We start from the raw sequence: 27,611 nt of genomic DNA on the forward strand, positions 1-27,611 counted from the left end.
CCTCTTCTTATAAGGACACCAGTTCTCTGGAATTAGAGCCTCACCCTTATGACCTCACTCTTAATTACCTCCGTAAAGGCCCTATCTCCAAATACAGACCTTGGGGGTTAGGGCTTCAACATACGAATTTGGTGGGGGCACAATTCAGTGCATAACAGACCTCAGCATATCTTTCTGGGGAATAATTCATAACAACCATTTCCTTGGAAAATTATCAATGTGTGTGTGTGTGTGTGTGTGTATACACACATATATACATATATATTATATATATACATGTATTGTACCAGATATATTCTTTTGAGAAGGCTTCCATTCTGAAAGGTACTTGGTTGCTACAGTATGATGGGAGAATCTCTCAATATTCAATTATAAACTTTCACTTAATCCCTATTAGCCCTACTCTAAACTGCCAGAGATTTGCAAATCCAGAGAACCTGTGATTCACTCTTTCCAAAGTATAAGCCCAGGGTTCTGCTGGGGCACCAAGGGCACCCAGGCAGCTAACATGGGAGTGGGGCAGAGGGTCTACCTATCTTTAAGCAGACTGCCAGCCATTTTCTCTGTTTTTTGCCCTTTTTGGCCAAGAGTTGTGCCACCAATTCTTGAGCCCTTTGGGGGCTTTGCAATGATAGTTGGATTGGCTTCTTTTCTTCCCGCTGTTGGCTAATATTCAGTTTTCTCAGGCCTCCTAAATCAGTTACTACTTATCCATTTACTCCTACCTCCAAAAATGAAATTTGTGGTAGGGATGCAGTTAAATGTGTATATTCTGTCTACTGTCTTTATCCAGATTTCCAAAATGAACTTGTTACTGGGATACTGTAGTTGAATTATCCTATGATATCAAGTAACACTTATTTTATCATTAACATTGGTTTTTAAAATGTGAAATGTGTTCACATTAGAGAGATAGGTTTAATGGTAATACATATCATTTTTCAATCTTTGACAATAATTTTGAAATTTAATTTTAGCTGACGTTCAATGAATATATGTGTATCTTGCCTTGAGTTATAGTTGTTTGTAAATCAGGTTTTGATAAATCACAATTTTTACTTGAAAGAGTTAAGTAAAATCACTTGGGACATTTCATTATCCTTTAATGGAGTAAATCTACTTACATTTACTTAAAGTAGCTGACAAGTATTCTTTGTAAACTTAATTTTTGATGTGTCAGCTTTACTTATCCTATATGTAATTCATATCCGTCTGTAACTTTGCTGCTGAAATAATTGATAATGTTATTCTTATCAAGTGATATGTACTCTACCTTATGTTTTCTAAACACAATTTCTTCATGAACATCTCAGGATCATTGCAATGGATCCACGTTAGAAAACAAGTATTAAATTTGAATAAGGTTGTATAATTGGGGAATTTTTAATGAATGCCTAACACAGTTTCTTCTAAAATTTTAGCCTGTGAATTAGAGTACCTTTTTATCTTTATGAAGTAAATTGAAAGCATTCCCACAGCTTTCACGTCAAGATGTAGCCAACCAACCACAGCTGTCTTTCCCTTTTCTGGCTTCCTATACAAATGCTTTGGAAAACAGAAACAAGGAAAAAAAAATTCTGATGATATCATTTAAACCTACGAGGCTATGTCAGGCATTTGCTAATATCTAGGAAAAACTTTACCAACTATAGCGCCAATGGAAATAGATTTTTAAAAACAGGGACAGAAACTGATGTTTCCATTAAAGGAAATGTTAAGTAATAAATTGGAAGGAGGCCTAGCCACCTCCACCCTAATCCCTAGCGATGGAACAACTTAAAAATCATGAAAGCTACAGCAACCAAAAACCTCAATTGCCACCACCCTCCCTGCAGGGAGAACTGTGTTCAAAGGCAGCTGTTGTTCTGCCTCCCCCTTATCTGTTCAGAAACTATAAACTCACTACTTTGAAGAAAACCCCAATACATTCCAAGAGGGAGAAATAATAATTGCATACAAGAGAAAATACAAATGTGCAGTACTAGATGAATTTAAAAATTAAAATGACAGCAACATATATTACAATTTATATTCTTGAATATAATAGTTTTATAAACCTATATTTTGAAAAGGGAGAAATGAAACATTCAACTCTCAAAGCAAGAAAAATATCAAAATTAAAGGAATTTATAAAGAAAGCCATCTGAATAAAGCAAAAAAAAAAAAAAAAAGCAAAAATAAAAATATAAATGAAATTGAGAAAATGGCAATATCTAAGAGGTATTCCCTTGCACAAGTCTGGTGAGATAAACACTTGAAATAGCTACGATAGGGAGAAGAGTAGAAAAAAGGTTCGACAAAATGAGAAACAAGAAAGGGGTCAAACAAAGCCCTGGCTGATATAGCTCAGTGGATTGAGCACTGGCTGCGAACCAAAGGGTCGCCGGTTTGATTCCCAGTCAGGGCACATGCCTGGGTTGTGGGCCAGGTCCCCAGTGGGGGCCACGTGAGAGACAACCACACATTGATGTTTCTCTCCCTCTCTCTCTCGCTCCCTTCCCTTCTCTCTAAAAATAAATAAATAAAATCTTTAAAAATAAAAAAACCCAAAAATTAAAAATGGGGTTAAGCAAAGAGTGCTAAAGTTGACAGTAATACTAAACTATCTAAAAAAAATTTAAATAGAATGTTTTCTAATAATATAAGATATACCAGGTCTTTTTCCTTTTCAGCTGAAGGTTACATTATTTATGAAGAGAAAGCTTCTCTTTTGCACAATACCAGGATCCCCCCTTGGCATGCTCAGATATATACATCATCTTTCCATTGTGTAATTAGAGAAATGTAGTGCTTTACCAACTGCAGCTGTATTAATCATATTGTCATCCAGATTGCCATCGCACTGAAAGGACCTCCCCAAAATATACAATCTAGAGCTGTTCCTGAAGATTTTAGCTAAGTAAGAAAAATAAAATTTTTCCTCAGAACCTCATGGAATTTTAAAAGCTCGTGAGATTTGACTTCAGAAGTGTAATGGAATTGTGAAAAGGTGAAGTTCTTTTTAAAAGCTATAAAAATTTTAAAATATATTGAATTATATAAATATATGAAATTTAGTCTATCTGTTGGCTAGAACAAATATATATTGATTTCTTTAAAAAAAACACAAATCTAAACCCTACTGGTAAAATGAAAAAATATATTCAAAGGTTTTGAAAAGTCACAGAAATAGATTGAGTAGAGTGGTTTTATTTTAAAATACTACATCAACTTTCAAAGGTTTCCAACAGGCATCTTTTAAAAAAATATCTAACACTCCAGTTTTATTATGTTAAATCCTTAAGAAGATTGGCAAAATAAATTATGGAAGCCAACTGGGGAAGTTTTTGTCATTAACATAGTGTTTGAATATAATATCAGCCTAGTAATCAGCATTCTTACCTTCTCTCTATAGGAGGCAGATTTAGGTACACTCTTAGAGAAGACTCTACGGGCACTTCCTCCTTCAGAAGGGAAGCAGAGTCCACCAAGTGGTTACTGTCCAGATAACTGGGCTCTTGGGTTGGGTAAACAACAGGGATGGTCCTCATGGAACTTAGGGGTGGAAAGCCTGTAGAATTCCATTTCCTGAGTGGTTTGCTTAGAGCTTGTGTGGGCTCAATTGATAGCCCTAAACAGTGCCTCCGAGAAGTGGGCTAAAGGCCCAGCCTCCTCTGTTCTATGAGCTTTTTGGTTTTGGTGGTTTTTTTAAAATCATGGTGTGCCTATACAGTGTTATTTAAATAGGAGTACATTTTAACTTTTTGCACTTAACAAATTATCACACAAAACGTAGTTCATCTTCTTTTCTCCAAACCCAAGTCTCTTCTTACATTCCCATTATGAATGATACCACCTTTCTCCACACGGTATTGCTGAGACATGCACAGAGGAGTCTCCTGCTGCACTGCTCCCCAGACTTTAAGGAGCATAGGAATTCCCCCACGGTCTTGTTAAAATGCAGGTTCTGATTTAGTAAGTCTGGCCTGGGCTTGAGATCTGCATTTCCAACAGGCTCCCAGGTGATGCTAAAGCTACTGGTCTACAGACCGCAGTTGAAGTAGCAAGCATTGTGTGCATGTTCTCAACTGTTGTTACACGTCGGAAACACCCATGAAACTTCCCTTTTAAACACCTCGCTGCCCTCTCTGCACCTTGTGATAATGGGATGTAGGAGTGCATGTAATTTTTTTTAATCCCCAAGTAATTGTTAGCCACAGCCAAGGTGAAAATCATTAAGAAGTACCCTATTGTATTGTGAAAAGTGAGTAATTACCACATTGTGCTTTTTAAATGCTTATATATGCAGATGGGCACTACATAACATTGTTTTAGAAACATCTGTATTTAAATGGACTGATTAACAACTTGGAATATATTATAGAAAATAATATTTTAACACAATTAACCATATGTTGGAACTGGGGGTAAGACTATTGGGTTGGACTTCATCCTAGTTCCCCTATTTTAGGGCTGCTTATATACAAAATTTTTCATCAATAAAGTTTCCCATTAGAATCATCCATCTTTTTTTCTGCGTCTTTCTCCAGCCTCTCTGTTCCTCTCCCTGTGTTTACCCAGGGCCTTCAGGCCGTCCTGCACCCTGGCCCGCAGCCAGCCCTTCCTCACCCTGAGTCTCCTGTGTTCTATCACCTGCTTCCCTCTGCACTCACCCAAATGTGAACCTCAGTTCTCTATGTGAAGGTGATTTCACGTGCTTTTGGAGGGAAGTAATTTGATAACACAGGCTCATTTCAGTCATAACAGAGATTGATTCTTCCTGGAGTTTTTTCCCTACCAGTCTGCCTCTAGAGGAGACTATGGCCTTGGCCGGTGTGGCTCCGTTGGTTGGAGCGTCCTCCCCTAACCGAAGGGTTGTGGTTTCAATTTCCGGTGCGGGTGTGTGATCCCGGTCCGGGAGGATGTGGGAGGAGGTCAATCAGTATTTCTCTCTGGCATCGATGTTTCTCTGTCTCCCTTCCTCTCTCTCCAAGAACCAGTGAGGAAATATCCTCGAGTGAGGATAAAAACAAACAAAAAAATGTTTTGTTTTAAAAGACTTTTTCACTATCTGAATAATTATTGCTTGTTTAAAGTATGTTGTCAAGCCCGTAATATAAAGCTACAACTTGTAGATAAAGAGTGATATCTTAGCTAAAGAATGACATTTTTCATTTACTGTATTAGCCATATAATTTTGCTAGTCACCTGGAGAAAGGAGCATACCTTTTAGTGGCTAGGTTATTAATTCACCTGTGGCAATAGCAAGGTGGAATTGACTATGCGACAGTAGAGGAGGCACAAGGGGACCGTGAAGCCTAAGAGGTGGTACCAGCCCTTGGACATGCCTCAAGTAGGAAACATACATAATGGGCCAAGAGTTTGGGAACACTAATGGAAAAAAGAAGGTAGCCTGACAATTTAGAACGGAAACTCGGATGACCTCTATCTAGGATGTCCTTTTAGCCCAGTTTACTGCGCTCTGAGTAGGCTCTTTACCAAGCTAAAATCTGGAGAAATTCCATGTGGTATTATTGAAAGGGAACTGTGCCTCTTACAAATATTTATTATTCCATATAAATCAACATGACTTTAAACAACATAAAAAGTGAAGTCCTGGGAATATATCCAAAGAAACCTAAAACACTGATTTGAAAGAAAATATGCATACGTACGTTCATTGCAGCATTATGTACAATAGCTAAGACGTGGAAGCAGCCCAGATGTCCACCAGTAGATGAGTGGATAAAAAAACTGTAGTATATTTGCGATGGAATACTACTGGGCTGTTTTTAAAAAACAAAAGGATATCTTGCCCTTTGTGACAGCATAGATGTACCTGGAGGTCATTATGCTAAGTGGAATAAGTCAGTCAGAGAAAGACAAATACCATATAATCTCACTTTTTTGTGGAATCTAATGAACAAAATAAACTAACAAACAAAATAGAAACAGACTCATAAATACAGAGAACAGACTGATAGCTGTCAGAGGGGAAGGGAGTTGGGAACTGGATGAAAAAGGTAAAGGGATTAAGCAAAGGAAAAATAGACAACAGTTTGGTGATTACCAGAGGGAAAGGGGGGTAGGGGAGGTAGAAGAGGGTAAAGGGAGATAAATGGTGATGAAAGGAGACTTGACTTGGGGTGGCAAACCCACGAACAATATACAGGTGACGTATTGTAGAATTGTGCACCTGAATCCTATATAATTTTATTACACAATGTCACCCCAATAAATTCAATAACAACTTTTTTAAAAGTTGTGAAAAAAGAGGTGTGAATTCTCAGTCAGTGTGAATGGGGAGAGCTGTTCTGGACTGAGAGGTTATTCCTCCCTAAATTTTGCTCCTGGAAACAGTGTCTAAAAGCAGTTCCTGCTTTCTACATCTTCTTTTCAACACATTTTTAAAAATTAATTACCTAGTTTTAAAACATTTTTCACTTTTTTCTTATCTCAAGTTCTTCAAACTATCAGGGTCAGGGGATGAGAGACATGGGGCTTCTGTGATTCTAGGGCACTGGGGAAGACCGAGGCGTTATTATTGCAGTATTGGTAGTTACAATCAGCCCCATTTTAACACCAGAAACATCTGTATAATGTGAGGCTCTCTCCTTCAAAACAGCCGGATATTCTGGGTGGTCTTTGGCAGTGGTACCTGTAAACCGCAGGTTAACCATGTTGCTGGCAGTTCAGCATCTGAAAATGTAACTCCCACATATCTGAGACCTGAGGAGCTGTAGAAAGTGGAGACATTCTTAAATGGGGCAGTGGGGCAGGGAGTACCCCAAAGCTGAAGAAGCCCAAATCAGTCTGAGCCTAAAATATTTATCCAACACATGCCCCATCTTTTAAAACAAAACAAAACAAAAACTGTTTTCAACCATGGCCTCTAAACACATTGGATTGAACTTCAACTAGCTTATTTTCAAGCATGCTTGTAACTTAGCACAGCTCTGGGAAAAACCCATAACTGAGCCATCTGGGTTGGATAAAAGAGGGAGTTTTTCTATCTGATTTCACATTTTGTTCCTTTTGTTTTGAATGGGGGGGAAATCGTTATGAAGTAACCAAATTATTGCATAATGTTAATGAAACAGGAAAAATCTTTTCAACTCTATAGTATTTCTAAAGGATTCTATATTAGAAATTCTCTCTGTTGTCTCTGAAACATGGTGTGGAGTGAATGTTTAGGGTGAGTTGACTTGAGTGAATAATAATGGTCACAAAGTAAAATTCTTTTTGGGTGGTCTGAAATTCAGCAGTGTTTATTTCTTTTCGGACTCAGCAAAGATTTTTTTTTTTCCAGCGAAGCATATTTTAGCATTTTATGCTCTGGATTTACTTAAGTGTGGTTATCATTGAAGCCATTATGCATATGTAATTTTTCATTTTCTCTTAAAGACCAACATTAATTGCTTTATGATTAAAGAATCTGAAATTAAGACATGTTGGGAAGTTGTTTACTCTTTGATAACTTTGGAAACTGTGACAAAATAGGCCATTTTATATTATAAACTGCTGTTGCAGTCCAGAGTTACTTGTTTGAATGTTGCATCAGTTCAGACCTTAAAATTAAGACACTATTAAGTAAAAGTCTGCGTGTTTTACCAGGCTCCGGGTACTGGGTCCTGAGAACAGGATGGCAAACGAGGCAATTTCGCTCGCTGTTAGTTGTTACAGTCAAATGGCAGGGACAGACGCTACATAAACCATTACACAGACGTGCTGCAGTGACCAGCACAGTGCGCAGAGTCTGTGTGGCCCCAGGAAGGGCTAGGGGCAGTCAGGGAAGGCTTTCCTTTGGAAGTGCTAGTTCATTCGGCCAAAGCGAGTGAGTCATATATAATAAAATAGTAGTTATAGGCCAGCTCAGACATTGTGCTGATAAGCACCTATTCTTATCCTTTTATTGTCTTCTTTTATTAATCCCCATGAAAACTCTTGAGATTAGGAATGCCTTGACCTCAGGGTTTATGATGATTTCATGTCAAAAGACTTTGTTTATAATAAGCCTTAAGTAATATTTACCAAATTAATATATCACATAATTTTTCTTTTCATCATACAAGTATAATTTAGTATAATTATATCATTTAACATATCTGTATTGATATTGCTATTATAATATCACACTAATCATAGCATAGAAAGAATAAATTATATAACGATACAATGTAAGAGAAATACTTCTTAATTAATGTGCCATTACTGCCGTTAACCATGACCCTTAGAAATCTATAGCGACGTGCCTCCCACCAGAACATAATAGCCAGTATATGTTTGGGGCTCATGCATTGCTCTCAATTTCTGTGCTGGAAATCCAGAAGATTGTTTTACAGTTGTAGTTTACTTTTGTTTGTTCTGTATGTTTTTCTGGGGATCTAAACCAGTTTCATAAAAATTGTCTAAGAATGTGAATTACAAGAACTTGTTTTGTTGAAAAATGTTAAAAGATCATGAAATGAGGCCAACTTTTCTCTTGGCATCTGGATAGGTGAGTACATACCTACTAAATGGAGCAGGGTCTTTAGATAGTAAGGTTAGCCTGTGGGCATATTCGTTTTACAGTATTCTCTCAGGCTTAAAATATCCTCTAATTCCTTTGAGAGAGTAAAGCTAAGAACACCATCACGTGACTGTCTGGGTTTCTGAAATGCTGAGGCTTTATGAAAGCCTTAGGGATTTTGAGTAGTAATAAAACAAGTACTGGCTTGTTAAGTAAGATAATCTCATCTATGGACTATAGAAACTAGAATATAATTTTAGATACTATGGTTACATATCACAGATGATACTATAATCATCAAAAGAAGCCTTGCGTAATTATAATAGTGTATTTTCTTAGAAAATAAGTTAATTTTGATATTTGAATGATTTTAAGATTCCATTTGAGGAATCTTTATTTATATTAAATTTATATTAAAGCATTCATCACATTCCTCTAGTCATGAAAAATATGTTGGGGAAAGTATTCCAGCCATTGCATTGTAACCACTTTCAAAAGAAGTTCATTACCAAATAATTAGGAAAAATGGGAACTACAGTCTTGCTTGTAAGTTAGCCCAGTGTATTAATTCTTCCAATAAACATTTTTGAACATCTGTTTTGTGCCAGGTACTGTACTAGGCACTAGGTGTACTCTTGGGCAAGAAAACAAGTAAGCAAAACAGATGATCAAACAACTCTTTCATGTAGTCTTCATACTGACTTTTATGTACTTCACTCTTTTTTTTCATATTTTTTTTTTGAGAGAGAGGGGAAGGGAGGGAGAAAGAGAGGGAGAGAAACATCAATGTGAGAGAGAAATATTAATCGGTTGCCTCTCAGACGTGCCCCAGCTGGGGACCCAACCCACAACCCAGGCCTGTGCCCTCACCAGGAATCAAACCAAGGACCTTTCACTTCGCAGGATGATGTCCAATCAACTGATCCACTCTGGCCAGGGCTGCACTTCAGTCTTGGGATACCTCAGGCTCCTACGCAGAATATTTACTTTAAACTTAACTCATATTTCTAACAAGCTTATAATTTATCTGATTTGGGGGCCTATCGAAAATAGAAAGGGATTGCTAATGACTATTAGCAATAATAGTCATTATATAGGACTTTTGCTAAGTCATATATACTGACAACAAAGCTGGTAACTAACGTATTCACACAGATAGAAGTCACATTTGCCAAGGGGTCGCACTAAAATACAAAATAGTATTTCTCTGGCTCTGCCCCAGTCTGTGACATGAGAACATCAATCCTTCCTATCCATCAGTTTCTTCCAAATCCTTCTGAGAGTCCCTGGGAGTATCTCAACCAGAATTTCTTACAATGGTAGTCCTCTTCTCCATTTCTACATCGTTGTGGTGATATCAGCCATCACCACCAGCCAGGGCCCTGGCTGTGCCACAGATGGCAGCCATGGCCCTGTGACTGACACCTGCGTGATTCTGGGACCACTGCTCCCATGGCCTTGCTTTCTCATCTCCACAGAGATTAGAGTGTGACCCTTCATATTAGGGTAGGCTGAGCTGTTGTATTTATAAATGCAATAAAAGTGCAAAAGGAATATAAAAATGTATTTTTCTGTCACATAAGAGTCCAGCTTACACATTCATTTCAGCAAGGATTTCTCCTCAGGCAACCTCTTAGGAACTGGGGCTCTGCCCATCTTTAACATCATAGAGCTCCCAGGGTTGCTCTATTCTGTGTTCTCCCAGCCAGCAGGAAGAAGGAACTAGACTGTGGGGGAGATACACCCACTTCTCAAAAGCCTTAGCTCACATTCTGTTGGTGAGGACGGGACACGTGTGGCTGAGAAGCATTGGCCCTGGCTGGGCCACTTCTCAGCCACCACTGTTATTATTAAGCCTATTTATGGACAGCACACTGTCACCTCTGTTTCTCTCGTTTCACTGTCCTAGGGCTTTCATGGTAGCCCCGTCTTTAACACCTGGAGCAGCACAGAGCATCCTCGGTCACATAAACTGTCCCACTTCTACCCTAGGCCGTTCCCTTTCCCATCTGTATAAACATCTTTTCTCAACCTTTACTGCTCCTCCTAAATCCGCTCATCCCCAGCTTTAACAGGTGGCCTGCCCTTCTACTGCAGAGTAAAAGTAGAATTCATCAACTATGACCACTTCAACCCTCTTTCCAACATGACCATTCTTTTCTTTCCTTTCTCTGAGGAAGATGCGTCCCTGTTTCTTTCTTGAGCTCACTGTCCTTCCTAATCTTGCCTGTTTCATCTGGGATCTGGTTCCATTAAGTATATCTGCTCTCTAACAATTTGAATCTCAGTATCTCCCTGGTAAAATGTGCCATCCTTGAGGATGTAAACACGCTTTCATTTTGCCTCATGCTACTTTTTATTCTCTCCCTTCTTTTTTCTCTTTAAATCAGATCTCTTAAAATACTAGTGTATATTTACCCATCATGTCTTCACTTCCTATCTGCTGTCCAATCTTCTGCACTCCCACCAAAAAAGAACACACTAAGATATGTGTAGGCCCATATTCAATCAACAATTCACCATCATATATTTACTGAGCACCTTCTGTGCCTGGCACAGGGGATTCAGCAGTGCACAAAATAAAGTTTTTGCCCTCTTGGAGTTTACATTCAAGTAGGGAAAGGCGGGGAGGGGGAGTAAATATTTGTTAGATGTGTCTGATATGTGATACGTGCTAAAAAGAACAATAAGCCAGGATGAGGGAATTAGGACAATATTGGTATTTTAAGCAGAATGGTTAGGAAAGGTATCTCTGATAATTACTTGAGCAGAGACCTGAAGCAAGAAAGCTCCTCAATGGGGAAGAGCATTTCAGGCAAGGAAACAGCACATCCTAAGGCCCTGAGGCAGGAGGATATCCACACACAGAGGACGGTAAAAGTTCCAGTGTGACTGGAGCAGAACAGGGAAGGAGGAAGAATTCCAGATGAGAACAGAGCGGCAGCCCGTGCCAGAGCCACAGGGCCTCCTAGGCTGCAGTGAGATTTCCCGACGGGGGCCATCCATCATCAGAGAGATTGGAACAGAGGAGTGACACGAGTTGGCTTGTGTTTTAAGGAGATAACTCTGACTGCTCTGTGCAAAATAGACCCCACGAAGCACAGTGAACAGCTATGGGAATGATCATAAGGAGATTATGGTCCCCTGGGCTGGGGAGGTATCTGTGGAAGTGGGGAGAAGAGACTCCATTATAGATATGTTTCAAAGAGCTAACATGCTGAGTAGTGCTGGAACCTTCTGTCCCTCCATTGGAGCTTCCCCTCCACATTCTACATTTCTTCTCCTTCCTTATGGCCCAGTAGGCTGATCCATACAGACATGTCTGGCCTCCCTTCAGGTTTGGCCCATGTGAGGCTCCTGCAAGATGTGAACGCAGGAGGGAACATGAGGTCAGAGTATTGTTCTCCGACTTCCTGGCCCCACTGGTTGGTTGGCTGTGACTCCCTGAGGCTGAAGCCCTTCCCTGCAGTTACCCTGTCTGGATTCCAGGAAACCTTTCCCACTCATCCCTCCTTTGTGCCTAGGGGTAATGCCAGTCCCTGCCCTTGCCAGCTCAAGGGTGTGCCGCTCTCCTTTATTGATTTTCCTCAACTTGCCCACAGCTTTATAAATGGCCCCTTTAGTAAGCTTTCCTTAAATTTGTATGATCTTGACTCATCGTGGAGCTGGAGCATCTAATAAACTTTTTTTAAATCAGTCATTTACTCGTTTTTCTCCCCAGTAAAATGTTAAATTCTTGAGGACAGAAGCTGTCATATTCCTGTTTCTGTTCCCCTGACATGAGTAGGTTTTGCCACAGCTTTTTCAATGAGTGTTACAATGTAATGATGCCACTTGAGTCCTTAAGAATTGCCTAAATTATGTTTGATACGAAAGATTAAAAGAGGGGTATGTGTGTGTCTGTCTTAAAAGGTGGGTTGTGATTTGTTAAAGTTACGTGTTAAGGGACTGACTCTTATTTACATGCTATTTTAATAGCACTTATTTCCATTATATTGTTGCATATGTTTATAAGATTATCAGTGTGACTGTTTTCCTACCAGGTTTTTTTTAGTACTGCATTTTGTTATTGATGTTTTCTGCTGGTCTAACGAACACTTTATCACACAGGTTTTTAATTGTGCTCATAATTTGATGGCTTGCCCTCTTCTTTCTTTTTTTCTTTCTTGCTTTCTCTAGCCTTGACTTCTTTCTGTTTTTCCTTTGGGCAAAAACCTTACAGTAGGCTGAACAACCTTGAGGTATAGTTTAATAAAAGCTTTGCTGAGTAATCATTTGGTGTAAAATCCCAACCAAATCCATTACTGGAAAAAAGGAAGTAATATCTTTTCGACGTGAACTTTCTTGGTGGTTGCGCCCATGAATAACACACGTGCGCGTGCACACAATGAATTCATTTAACTGTTGCCCGGACACAACTATATTTGAGCTCCATATTTCTAATAAGGACGATGAAAATTCCATGAGGTTAAGAGAGCATATTGTAAAAGAATGTATTCATTCAAGATAATTTAAAACCATGGAGTCTTGCTTATGTAAAATTGTAGCAAATTTCCCAGGAAAATGTCCAGGAATACCCTATTGACTGGATAGTTTATTGTTTTTTTAACATGCTTTTTTAAAGCATGCCCTTCTTTTTTTGACATTATTTTTGACATAAAGCATACCCTTTATTTTTGACATTATTACATATTCTTACAAGCTAAGTAAATATGTTTTGCTTTTTAAGAGATAAACATTATATACAATATTTTAAAGCAGTTACTTATTTTGTGGGTTTTAAAATTAATTTGATAATTTTGTTTGAAAACTGAATAAGCATCTGACTATACTGAAGCAAGGGTGTTTTTGAGATCTGAGATGCATAGCAGCTCTGCTCCATTTGAGAGCTAGACTTTCAGGGCAGAATCACCAGCAACTGCTTACCTGAACAGTCCCTTTCACCTTTACTCAAGTCTATCAACAGGCAAATTATGACTCTCCTTTGAGTATTATTTATTGTTATTTTTCATTTGAAAGGTCACAGTCAGAATGATGGTTATGAAATTGTGAAATAATATGTGAAATAATGAAAAATAATTTTACTCTTCTCAAAGTTTCCTAAACTTTCTTTGAGAGAGACAAATTAATTTAAGCCTCCACATTCCCAGTAAAGATGGTGATATACTGTGTTTTCTGAGATCGCTGTGCTGAGTACAAGAGAGGGAGAGAGAACTGAAAAAAATTGGTCCAGAGACCATCATCTTTCGGCTGTGTCCTCACATCATGCAAGGGGAGAGAGAGTTCCCCGGGATCCTTTTAGAAGGACACTAATTCTTGAGGGCTCTGCCCTTATGACCTAATCCCCTCCCAGCAGCCCCACTTCCTGATCCACATTTGGGATTAGGATTTTAATATATGAATTTTGAGGGGGACCCAAACATTCAGTCTATCCGCAACTACCATTGTGGAAATGGAGTAGAAGAAAAGGATGTGTGAGAGGTGATAGGCTTATTCTCAGGGGAAGAGGAAGAAGACACTAACTTTAGACTTTCAAAGTGCATAACTAGCTTTATGGATATAAGAAATCCAGGATTGTTCTTTCGTTTCTGAAAAGTGTATATAGGTGGAGAAAACAGGAATGCAAAATTTAAAAAACTAATACAGATTAAATGTGGCCATACCATATTAGAGTATATTATTTATATAATAATTAAATAGTTGATATCCTTCCACAAGAAGGCTATAGAAAAGAATACGATCTTTTAGAGAACTTTCCTTTAGTTAGGAGAACTATATCCTGTTTTTCCAATTCTTTCATTCTGATCCTTATATTACATTGTAAGCGGCCCAGAGATTTATTCTTCTTTGGTTCTTGTATTCCACAACTGTTGATGCAGTGATGTGAGGAAGTCAGACATGAAGTCTGTTGAAAATTAAACCGTCACCTTCTGCACTTGATCCAACAGACTGTACACTTAGAAATGTACACATATATATGAGATATACATAATTATTCAGTTACACATAATTTTATTCTGTTATTTCATAAGTATTTTTATTATTTCCAGGTTCGATGGATGATGTACTGGATTGTTTTTGCTCTCTATACTGTGATTGAAACAGTAGCAGATCAGACAGTTGCTTGGTAAGTTCTAGTTTTGAGAAAGGACCATACTGCAGACTCATTAAGGGGTGCCCTGAGTTCTTATCCTGCTTTTTACTGTTGACTAAGTAAATTTGATCAAGTTGCCTAATTATCCAATGTCTGGTTTTCTTTATCTGGTTTCCCCATAAGAACATTGCTTTGTTTCCAGTTCCTCTCCAATAAAGGCGGCTCGTTCTTCTCCCCATGTGCCACTTGCTGCCCATCTCCTATACATCTTGTAGTCTCTTGGAATAGAGAATTGGTTGTCATCTTTTTTTACACTGATGACTTCAGGCTGTTTTCCTTTATCACTTCCTAAAGCCGCCTTTTTTGACACCCACGGCATCTGGTTTTAGCACTCCCTCTCCGCCCTTAAAACTCTCATCTACATTCAAACTGGATGGCATCCACGCGGACACCCACTAACCTCCAGCTCCTGGGCTGCTCTATTCCAAACCTCTGAGACAAAATTAAAGCATGTTTGTATCCTCAAGGATTTAACACAGTACTGAGAGGCAAAGGCTTAGCGGGACAACTTGCATCTCCTTGTGCTGTATTTCTGGAGTGCATTTCCCTCCAAACCTTGCCATCTCCCGGACAAGTCCTCCTTTCAGAATCTGTGCGTTTCCTACCTTGCCAGTTTCGTCAGCTGCCCTTGCTGTAAAATCTTTGGCCTAAATAAGCCCAATTGCTCTTCTAGACTTCTTTCCCAGGCTACTAAATGAGCTGAAAAAAAAAATCAATCAGTTGCTCATATTGGTATCAGTTCGACCTCACCTTTCCTTTTATTTGTTTTTGGTCCGTTGCTACTCCCATTCCCTCTGGTATCTGTTTCAGACCTTTACTCCTCTCTCCTTAAACTGTCTTTCTGACTTTGCTGTTCTCATCACATTCTCTCAGCACATTAGGTCACACTGGATTGCTAGAGAAAAATGAAGTCATCAGAGTTAAATGTGCTTAGCATCTGCCCTTACTTATGAACTTCTCTGTAATGTATCTTCATCCATCTTTCTCTTCCCTCTTCTGTCCCAAAGCTCATTCATTTACTCGTTATGTTTTTGATATAGGGGTTTGAGAGAGGGTTTTCTGTTTGTTTTTAAATGGCAGATTCCAAAATGTGCTAGATCTCTTTAAGTGTCGAAGTTCTCTTTTTAAAGATCTCAGTTTTTTTGCTGATTGCAAATATAGCATACACTATTAAAATCTGAACAATGCAGGGGACGTTGACCACAGTGGAAGTCCAGGTACCCGTCTGTGAGTGCACCATCACGGAGACCTTTCTTTGACTGCACAGTCGTCACTCACCATGCCTTACTGCCTGGCACCCATCTGCCTCTTCAGAAGAGTCCAGATTTTTCCGTTTTTGTGTATCTTAGTGCTTCTTTGACCACAGGTTGTTGATCCCCTCAGGCTCTATTAGTTAACTTTTGCTATGACAACAAACAATCCTAAGAGCATAATAAGTTCAAAACACAAACATTTATTTCTTGCTCAAACTACATGAGGGCAAATGGTCATTGCTGTTTGCTGGACTTGACTATTTTAAGTGTCTTTGCTTTTGGGGACCAAGGCTGGGGGAGCACTTACTGTCACAGCAGAAAGCAAAAGTTTAAATCAAGAACATGGAGGTGCTGGGGGTGAGGGAGTCAAAGGGCATTTAAATCATGTGACATGCTATAGTCTGTTCAAAAGCAGGTCACATGGTTAAACCCACAGTTGTTGCTTAGGGAAGTGGATTCAGCCTACAGCGAAGACGCTGCAGAGTCACATGGAAAAGGGCATGGGTCCGTGGTAGTTCCATTTCTTGTGGGGGTGAACGATTTAGGTCTGCAAAGTGCTGCACTTCTGGCCAAAGGAGATGAGAGGGGAAGTTTTCTGAGAGCTCTGAGGATGAGAAGATGAGTGTATGGGGTAACATTGTGCACTTGGAGCTTATAAACGTGTGTCTGGGTAACTGGAGGTGCACAGGTACCACCGTGGCGGTGGGCTCTGCCGATGGAAGGGTGGACCTTACTGCCCTGGCTAATGCTTATCAGTGCCCTCTCGGAGCTGAGCACTCAGTTGCCAGCGTCCCTGGGCTTGCTGAAACTGAAGAATCTTGACTAGAAGGTGTGAATCTGCAAGAATCAGGTTGCTCTTGCCCTAACTGATCTATATTTAATGAAATTGATTTGTCGATTCAAACATAGTTGTTTGAACTTTTTTAAGTTTTTGTTATTTGCTCATCTGTAGTTTCATTTTCACAGCATTTCTTTTTCAAATTTTTTCTTATTAGGTTCCCCCTATACTATGAACTTAAGATTGCTTTTGTCATATGGCTGCTCTCTCCCTATACCAAAGGAGCAAGTTTAATATATAGAAAATTGCTTCATCCACTTCTTTCTTCAAAGGAAAGGGTAAGATATATAAATTATTTCCACAAATCACATACTTTATGCTATAAAGTTTGTGAAACATGTTATGGGGGAAGTCCTATTTTTTGGCTCGTGGACACTATGCTTAAGTAAAATTAATACCTATGTGTTTGGATTTTTTTTCCAGGAGATTGATGATTATATTGTACAAGCAAAGGAACGAGGCTATGAGACGATGGTAAACTTTGGGCGGCAAGGTTTAAACTTAGCAGCTACTGCTGCTGTTACTGCAGCAGTGAAGGTAACTTTTTACTTACATTTTTTATCCAATAGCACATTAAGTCAACAGATAAAGTAGGGTGGCTTTTTGGTCAGATCATTATAAAATGTTGACAGAATTTTGCTTTTTGTTTATTTTCATAAAACTGGGAAGAACAAGTACCTAATTTTACAAGCATTTTATGCATTTTCTGTAACTAAATATTTTGAATCTCTTAATTGATCACAAAATGAGAGCTAGTTAATAAATAAAACATACCAGGAAATATCATTTTGTCGTAACTTTTCTACTTTATAACCTTAAAGTAGTTTGAGTAAATCACTGTTAGTAAAGATGACCAATCTTTCTTTCTCTGTCTCTGGTGTTCTCTCTCTCGGTGGCAATATCTTGGTAGGATTTCTGGCTTACTTCTGCACCCCTACTTCAACCAATTTGAGGTAACTGATTATTCAAAATAAGGCATGAAAAAATTCTGTTTTTAAAACTTGAGATATTACTTAGCCAATACTAATGTCATGTGTTGTGTTTTGCAAGCCAAGTTATGAAATGAGTGCCTCTGTGAAAACTTGCGTTGTGGCTTTTGGATTTCTTTGCATGTAGTAATTAGTGTGGTTTATTTTAAATGCAATAGCATAATTGATTTTGGTGTGTAGTACGTGGAGAGAAAACAGACTTCAGACCCAAAAAGTGCTGAGTGTGACTTTCTAAATAACCATCTGCGATTTATTTAACTTCTGTATTCCTTAGTTGCTTTCTGTGAGAGCATAGTAGGCGCCCAGTAAACATTAATATTATGTACCTATCTCAGCTCAAGGGAAAATTTGCGTTTGTTGCTATTAAGTTAAATTGGGACTAAATAGTATTCTAGCTTTTCAGTTAGGCTTTTCCAATTTAGTTACCTTGAACTAAAACAATTTATTTTCATTTATGGAAATAAATATTCTAGTTAAGTAATGATTTTATATAATAGTAATGGCAAAGGGATATAAAATGTCAAATGGAATTCCTAAAATAAACCTTCTCTTTTCAGAGTGATCTTTGGGTCAAAGAATCCCAATTAATATGATCAGCAAGATAAAAAATTGACATTATATACTAGAAGTGTTACATTGATGATTAAGTGAAAGCAGTAACTATACAGCACTATTGATTATCAGCACTTTAGTATAGATTGCCTATTATTGGCTTTCAAAGGCTTTTTATTTGTATAGATAGAAACAGATACTAAAATAGCAATATATTCAGCTTATTTAAGGACTGTTTCCCATTTTAGAAGAAGTGCATTTGCTTTTATTTTTTACTTAATGAAAATGCATTTCTGATTTCCATATCTGCTAAAAAAGACCATCCAGGACATCCAACATTTAACAAGTAGGAATGCTACCAAGAGACAACAGATACAATTTTCAAAGAAATAATACAGTAATATTTCTCAGATCTGAAGGACATGAATCTCCATATTGCAGGGGTCCAGAAAGTACCCAGCACATGAATGAAAAAAAGACTAAGTGGATCTACTCTTAAGCAAGGTTATTACCATATTTTGCCGCGTATAATGCTCACCTTTTTGCCCAAATTTTTGAGGGAAAAGCAATGATGTGCATTATACATGGGTAGTACAAATCCTGTACCTGTATAAATGTTTTTAATTATTTTATTTATGCTTATGTGCTAAAAGTGCAACTCTAGAAAGCAATAATGATATCCATATGCAAAATAATATCCTGGAATATGATCATCAGTTTTGTTTCTAAATATAAGTAAATAAATAATTGAATTTTAAAAATAAAGTGAAAGATTTTTTTTCCTGAAAGATTGGGCCAAAAACATGGGTGCGCATTATACACGGCAAAATACAGGAAAATATTCCAAAACACCAGAGATAAGGAAGAAATTCTTAAAGATTCCAAGTGAAAAAAGTATGTCACATTCAAGTGATCTAGAATCAGAAAGACATTAATTGCTAACTAGTGACAGTGGAAGCTTGAAGATGGAAGACTGATACTATCCAAGATACCATAATGATTTTCACCCTCAAATTCTGAAACTGTCAAGCTCTCAGTCACGTGTCACCTTAAAATAAAAATTTTATTTTTTTATTTTAGTCATGCATAGTCACAAAATATACCTCTTGTGCACCCTATGTCAGGGGGGATATGCTCTCCCAAAATTAGGGAGTAAACTATGATAAAGGAGAACCCATGGGACCTGGGAAGTTGGGTACCCACCACAGAACGAAGGTGACAGGAATTCCCACTGGGAGGGAAGGTGATGAGCACTACACAGCAAGTCTCTGAGAGGATAGCCAGCCAGAACTGGATGCGATGGGCAAAGGGTGCCAGGACAGGTGTCTCTGGGAGAAGTATGGCAATAAGAGTATCTGATCGGTTTAATCCTGTGCAGGGGTGATAACTTAAGTTATTCAGCACATGCTGTGACCAATCACAGGACACACTGACTGTTGGTGGCAGGTACCACAATGCAACTGCACCTCAGCCCTGAGCACTGCGGAAAATGTACTGGAAGTCACATGAAGAGGGAGAGCTTTGAGCTACTAAGCAAATGAAATATGGAAAAGGGATCATTGTAACTCTGGCAATATATAGGAGAAAGGAAGTATAATAATGAAGCATGACTCAGTTCAGCAGTGAATAGCATTTACATCATAATCATGAGAACACATTGTGGATTGCAACTGGGATTTCTCCCTGTTGGAAGGGTGGGGGAGAACGGAGAGGAGGTAGAAGAGGATTAAAACTCTCATCTGCCAACAGGAGAGTAGAGGCTGAAAACTGGCTGCCTGCAGGGGGGGGCGGAGAGGAGAAGGGGACCAAGGGCTTGTATTTATTTACACCCCAAAGAAGGTGCTTTCTGAATTTTTCTTATTTCAAAGCATCATTCAATATGATTCTGCAGTGAAACACTAAAAATTAAATTTCAACTTGAAGAGTTGTTTAGAAAATACAGACATTTTAGAACATTGTTTTGGGAAACATAGAGGCATACAAATCCCTTTTTTTCCTCCTCATTTAAATATAGTTTATAATCCTACTACTTCGTGAGACACTCTCCCATGTTTGTGACTTTTTTGTGGGATATTTATTTTACTTTGACTTAGGTTTACTACTTCCAAAATCTTTATGTAGGGAATCAGAAATCCCCACTATATTATCTTATCCTTACTAGCCCCGCTTCATTTATTTTTATGTTATACTCTTCTGCCATCAGTATTTAGCATCCTATATATTTACCCAACATTCACTTATTTAATACCTACTATATGGTAGGTGCTGAGGATGCAGCAATGAACAAGATAGGTACAGTCCCTGCCTCACAGGCTGAATGTCTGTGTTCACTAACTGAAAACATTCCATCTCATCATTGGTTGCCAAGAGCTTCCCCTTGCCCTTCGTTATCCAAACAAACATCATCTCACAGAAATCTTTCTGTAGAAAGGCTATAAAAGCAATCATACACCTATATTTCTCTGTCTTTTTTGTGATTCATTGTTTTTATTTATATGTTTAACAACTTAAAACCACCTCCTCCCTTCAGAGGCAGGAAGCAGCATAAAAACCATCTAAGTTACACTGCAAACCCAGCACTTACCCCATAATTGGAATTCATTATGGAACTTCCCCTCCTTGCTTGTGATGTCTCGATCCTTTTGTTACCAAGACCACTAGGCAGCCCTGGCCATTCTCAGCATGAGCACGGGAGGGGTAATTCCACTATCCTGGATTGTATTCATTAGGAATATTCATTACATATGCCGAACATAACATACTGGGAACACTATTTGCTTCAAGTTGTACTGGACCTATTTTAAAGTAGGTGAAATGAATGTCATCTCCGGAGATGTCAAAGAAAGACACTGTGACGATAGAATCACTGAACCAGACACTTCATACTGAGGAATAAATTGAAACTGAAATAAGAAATAGGTCAAGTTTGAGGAGAAACTACAAGAAAGCCGGTAGGAAGACTTGAGAATTATTTTAAAATTTTATAATATATAGTTTGTTAAAAATATCTTTTAGGCTAAAAATATTCGGGCTCTTGGTGTGACCTTTAAATACTGGTGATGCCCCTGACTGGGTCTCCCAGGCTGAGCCTCCAGAGCATGTTGAAGATGAAAATGGGAATTTAATCAGAGCATTTACTACACCGTAAAGCAATTTTCTGAAAACGTTACTCCGTTCTATGACCTCATTACCAGGCATCTGTTCACAAGGTCAGTGTACAGGTTTATTTTGGCTGAGCAAAGCATAAACATAGGAAGGACTTGCAAGGATTTTGCTGAGGATGTTCAGCATTCCATAGCTTTTCACGTGAGAGATGCAGGTGGCTTTCGTACAGATGAACAACACCACTGCCAGTCATATTAACCCCCTCTTAGGTTTCTCTCTGACAGCCGGGGGTGAATTCTTTAGCAGATACTATTTTCAAAAAATCAATTATCACAGAAATTAGAGCTTTATAGGTAAAACTGATGAACTCCAGTTGACTTTAAGTATTCATGATTAGGTCAAAGATCCTGACATCTTTCTATTTTAGTGGCCTTCTGTTTGTGAAAATATTTGATGATATTTAGCTGCTTATTAGCAATTTTTACAAAAAGCAGCTGTTCAGACAATGGGAGAAAAGGTCAAGCTATTTTTTCTATCATCTAGGAAGCAGAATGTTATAATGAACATGGAATTCTCTAGCACACAATTGATTTGCATTTTTTAGTCCTGATACTGTCATGAATTAACCATAAGATTTGGGACAAATTTGCACTGATCTGGAGTATTATTTTTTTTCCTATAAAAGGGGCGAAACTTGACTTTTAAAATCCTTTATATCTCTAAGTGTGGTTCTCAATGGGGTTGATTTTGCCTTCCCAGGGACATTTGGCAGTGTCTAGAGACATTTTGGGTTCTCACACCTGAGGGAGGGGAAGCTGCTACTGGCATCTAGGGGGTAGAGGCCAGGGATGCTAGCTACTTCATATCCTGCAAGGCACCGAACAGTTTCCTTACAACAAAAAATTATCCAGCCCAAAATACCAGTAGTGCTGAAGCTGAGAAAGTATGATGCTCTAAAGGTATGATGAGTCAGAAAAAGCTAAGAGAATAGATAAATATGTATGGGTCGTTTTGGTGATAGATTATGAATAATTTTTCTTTTGTACATTTTTGTACAATTACTCTTTGATAAGTATATATTGTTTCACCTTAAAACCGCTAAAATATATCATTCGCTTAATACAAATGCAGTCAATTATATTCTAATCTTGATCAGATTAATTGTTGAATGTCCATAGGGAAAAGAGATTTCCTAAAATCTGGAAATTAGCCTCATCAGCAATTATAATGTAATATGTCAAGGATCAACAGAATTAGAGCTTAATGGCTATTCATTATTGAACAGTATAGTAAGAATTGTTCTGTAAAAGATTGTTTATTTGCTTGTAAGCTTATAAAACATTGCTGATTATGATTTTAAACTCTTAATTAAAATGTAAAGATAATAGAATGTTTTATACAAAGATGCTGAACAGCACAGTAAATTACCCTTATTTAACACAAAATACAGTAATTTCAATGTGATGTTTGACCAGGAAATGAAGTTACTTCAACAAAAGCAGAATTATTTGGGTATAAAACGTTAGATTTAGTCATATGTGCAGGGTCCCTTTTTACAAATGCCAGCCATGGCCCAGGACACTTGAGTAACATTCAGATGTCCTGGTGCCCTTGGATGTGAACGAGAGCTCTGTGTGGAGACAGCTCAGGCTCTGGTTCTCAGCTGAAGAAGCTCAGGTTCAGGTTGTGGCTCCCAGAGCTTCCTCGTGCTCGATCTGGTCCCAGCTCTTCTAGCCAGGCAACCCCTGTGGTGTTCTCGGCTTCTTAAGTGGGTGTGTTCTGGGCCCATCCCAATTCAGACCCTAAGAACTTTGAGCAACTGAAAGGTGTAGAAATATTTCTGTTAATGATCAGTCTTAATATAAAATATTCTACAGGATACTTCTTAATTACTTTGACTTTTACATTCTTATCATAATCTTTCTGTTACTTTCTCTTTGATTTTTAGGATCGATTTTAGCATACAAAGTATAAATACAGTTCTGCAGAAAATAGGGTGTAAAATGCTGGGATATAGAATATCCTTATGGATGGTAACTGTCTTTCTCCTTATCAACTAAGAATGCTCTTTCCACACATATTTTCCTCCTTGACTAGAACCATTCTTCATTTTTCTTATACTTTTGGCTTAATATTACATAAAGCAAATAGAAGAAAATAAACAAAACATTATTACTTTGAACAACACCTCAGTACCTTTTAACGTTGTTGACAAATGACTATAATGTCCTATTTGTGCCCTCAAAATAGATAAAGTTTTTCTTTTAATTAACAGAACAAGGAATTAGATGTAGGAAAAATGAGAAGGAAGTGAATCAGAAATTTTTATTATGCATCTCATTACAATTAAAATTTCACTATACCACATGTGGCTAATTTTGCGATCTTAAAGAAATTGTTGAACAAAGAAAAAAATCACCCATCCCATCTGTCTAAAGATTACACTGTTCATTTTTGCATATTTCCCCTGTCTACTACATACTCATAATTATATTATACATGTGATTTAGAATTCTGAGGTAGAGGGATAGTATTTGCACTTATTTTATTACAAACATCATTCCTTTATTAATAAATATGGACTTTTTGTGCTAAAGATATAAAAATTGGAAGGAATGGGTCTGCATTTAGCTGTAATGACTTTATAGTTAGACCTCTACTTGGATACTTACAATTTATATAATGTTTTTTTAAGTTCACAATAGTATATTAATTTTCTCTTTCCATATTAGTCTATTTTGGGCCCATAGAAAATATAAAGTGGAAAATTTTGATTTTTCAAGGTGATAATGGCTGTTGAAGTGTTGGGGGTCCTCAAAAGGGTTAAGAGCCTTTTTTGCTTTTCCAGGCCTCTCTTGAAACCTTCAGGAGGTTGATAATACTTGGGGCTATAGGGTTGGTTACTCAAGAGCTGCGTTAAAATCTATGCTATAAATAGATCACCCAGATGCCTCAGAGTAGGTCCTTGCTTACCTTTATTTTAAACCTGAAACAAACCTCTGATGGATGGTATAGTCTACCTATGTAGATACCCATGACCATACCTGTAGTTTGTCGCTAAACCTCTCTGCATAAAGAAGCCAGTATTTATATGTAAACAAGCTGCCGTCTATGGAGAACTCTTGCAATGAAGAGTAATGAAAAGGAAGGGGCATAAAAAGAGTAGTTTATTACCTGCTCAATATCAGTACCATACTAGCTACATTAGGAGAATAGAAGCCTAAGATTTATCCATCTTGTCTAGTTTATTAAACCTTGTTCTGGAGGCAAAATATACACAGAGCAATAGAACTAACAATAATGTGTGAGTTCATTTGTGAGGAATGCCCTAAGTAATTAGGTGATTATACTCAAAGATAGCAAAGTTTGTGTATGATACAAAGCTAGGCTGATTCTGTGGCACTTCGACTCATTTGCATTGTGAGATATATTCTCTTGAGTAGGAGGGGTTGTTTGGGAGTTACAGTCAGACTTGGAAATTACACCTGAGTCAATTAGAGGGTATCAGGGATGGGTATGCCGTTTATCCTTTGCGTAGTAGTACGTAAAAAGTCAAGACTTTTTGAGAGAAGAAGAAACAGAGGTGGGATAAAGAAAATGACAGTTCTGAGAAAACAAGGTATCTGTTTCAGATGATCAACTGGTCACTTCCTTTTAGTATGTGTCTGAAATCTTCTGCCAGCCATCTGCTTAATACGTACATGATAGCCGATAAAGAGGGAAAAAGTATAATGAATTAAACCATGCCAAAAATATTTAAAGACGTGTGAAACCCAGTTATTTCTATTGAGGATATAGGTCCCTTAATTAAATAATTCCTTTTCACAATTTAAAAAAATATGGTAGAACTACAAAGCTTAAGAGGGGTAAAAGGCGTTTGTTTGATAATAGATCACTAATTCAGAGTAGCTGAATGAAGACCTTTTTCTTCTGTGTAAAACGCATGTTAGCCGTAATACTCGAATGTTTGTGGTGCCATAGGCTTTGAAATGGGGTAGAGGGGTGGGGAGAAAATGCAGACAACTCTAACTGAACAACAATAAAATAATTTTTAAGAAAGTAAAAAAAAATTTAGAGATAAACCTTTATGAACAAATTTCTGTGGTAGCTTTATAACTAGAGGCAGTCATAAATTAACATGTGTGAGAAGAATAAGAGTAAAAAACCATTAGAAGAGTATTTTTAATCCATCTATAAATAAGAAATGAGTCATTGAAATGCCATGCAGATTTTCAAAGTGAGTAAATTCAGAATTTTTTTTCCTCTTACCAAGCTTTATACTTTGAGAGGAAGTCTAGTTGTGTTTGGAAGGTTCAAAAGTACCCTTCAGAGCTGTGCACGGATGTACTCAATGCATTTTCTGCAGTGACGGAAATGTCCTGTGTCTGCTTTGTCGAATCCGTAGCCACTAGCCACCTGTGGCTGTTGAGCATGTGACATGTGGCTAGCGCAATTAAGGAACTAGATTTGTAGTTTATTTAATTTTAGTTAATTTAAATGTAAATATCCGCATGTGTTCTGTGTCCACCATATTGTTAAGATGGCTTAAAGTCAAATTGTACAGCAGCAGATACGCCTTACCAAGTAGTGCATTCGTTAACTGATTGTCACTTTGTATCCAAGATTCTTAGGCTCTTCATTTTTTTTACCTTGTTATAAGTAGTAACATTACTACTACATGCACTTCTGACTTAGTTTAGCTTAAAACTGTATCTCTCTTACTTTAAAACGTTCTTCTAAATCATAAACTTAAGCCCCAAGTACTATCTTTCAGAGAGATAAAAAATTATGGGTGCTATTTACTCTGAGGGTAAGCTCATCGTACATATTTTACACTTTAAAATTAAACATAAAACTGAAATGTTTGGGGGTGGGATGTACTGATGTCTACAGTTCACTTGGAAATGCATTAAAAATTGTTTGATCATGGATAAATGGTAGATATGTGATGAAGAAAATAAAGCAAAATGTAAAAAGTGTACTTTTCTTTCTTGGGTCTCTTATTCTCTGTTAAATAGAGCCAAGGGGTGATTACTGAGCGTTTGCGGAGTCTGAGTATGCACGACCTGACAGCTATCCCGGGGGATGAGCACGTGGGACAAAGACTGTACCAGCCTCTGCCAGACACAAAAAAGAGAAGTAAATCAGCCTCCAGTGAATCAGCAGGTGTGCTCCTTTGTTCTAATATATCACTCCTTCACAGTTGGGGTTTCGAGTCAAGGTGGGAAGTGAAATAATTCCTGGTGACTCTGAATTTGGGCCGACAAAATTTACTTGTAAGCTTATATTTTTGAATTTTACACTAACTGTAGTTAGTACATGCCTTTTGTTGACTCTGGAGATAATCCAACGAAGAAAGTGGCAGCGGCCTTTTACACTGCCACGTATGTTTAGAAGCCATGGGTGTGGTTACCACCACCTCCCCACCACCAGTACTAGTTCTGACCTGTGACCAGTAGTCTTTCTCCTAAACCTGTAATGAATCTGTGGAGTTTCGTAGTTAAACATTCTTTACTCTAAGTGCTATGAACAAATAAGGATATTGACTCACAAGATAAAAAGTTTTAAGTAGGTGACAAAAGATGACTCAATCTGAAAATAGGATTATTCTAATGGAAACTGTGTTGTAATTACATATGTATTTCTACAAGTTCAAGAAGGAACTTGTAGGCATATTCTAAAGTACATTGGGCTCATGTCATAGTTGATATATTCTAAACTTTAATTTTTAAAAATGTTATCTTTCACATAAATAAAGGCATAGTTCTTTAGTCATTTTATCACATACAAGAAAGTTGTAGTTCAAGCTTAGCTGAGAACTAAGATCTTTGGGTCCTGTGTTATTAATGTATTATTAAGTCCATACGGTATACAGGGCTACTTGATCTTGTTTGGCTTTTTTGTTTGTTTGTTTTTTGTTTTTAAGTAGGTTTCTTTTGAGGAAGATTAAAAATCATCCTTTACAATTAAAACCAATTTGAAAAATAAAATAATAGTTTCTGCTTATAGAGGAAAACAGTGACCTTTCTTCTGAGTTCTACCGAGGATGAATAACTTTACGGAGTGGGTAGCCATCATCTAAGAGGTAGTCATTATAGCATTGGCCATTGATTAGGGTAGTAGTATCTTCAAGAGCGAGGAGCCATTGGACTTTGAACCATCATTCTGAATACATAAGTAATGTTGAATAGTTTCTACTATATGCATTTTCTTAATATGCACCTAAAAATAG

The 27,611-nt window shown here is 37.7% G+C and overlaps 1 protein-coding gene across 1 annotated transcript in view; it reads left to right on the forward strand.

The window, feature by feature from the left end:
* REEP3 (receptor accessory protein 3) overlaps nucleotides 1–27,611 on the forward strand; it is a 77,970-nt gene that overhangs the window by 38,593 nt on the left and 11,766 nt on the right. Inside the window, exons 3-6 of the mRNA XM_024561342.3 lie at nucleotides 14,539–14,615; nucleotides 16,891–17,011; nucleotides 17,157–17,270; nucleotides 26,398–26,545. Coding sequence (XP_024417110.1) covers nucleotides 14,539–14,615; nucleotides 16,891–17,011; nucleotides 17,157–17,270; nucleotides 26,398–26,545 — 460 coding nt within the window. The remainder of the gene's footprint in view (nucleotides 1–14,538; nucleotides 14,616–16,890; nucleotides 17,012–17,156; nucleotides 17,271–26,397; nucleotides 26,546–27,611) is intronic.

The sequence above is a fragment of the Desmodus rotundus genome, chromosome 4 (assembly GCF_022682495.2).
Source record: "Desmodus rotundus isolate HL8 chromosome 4, HLdesRot8A.1, whole genome shotgun sequence".
Lineage (NCBI taxonomy): Eukaryota > Metazoa > Chordata > Mammalia > Chiroptera > Phyllostomidae > Desmodus > Desmodus rotundus.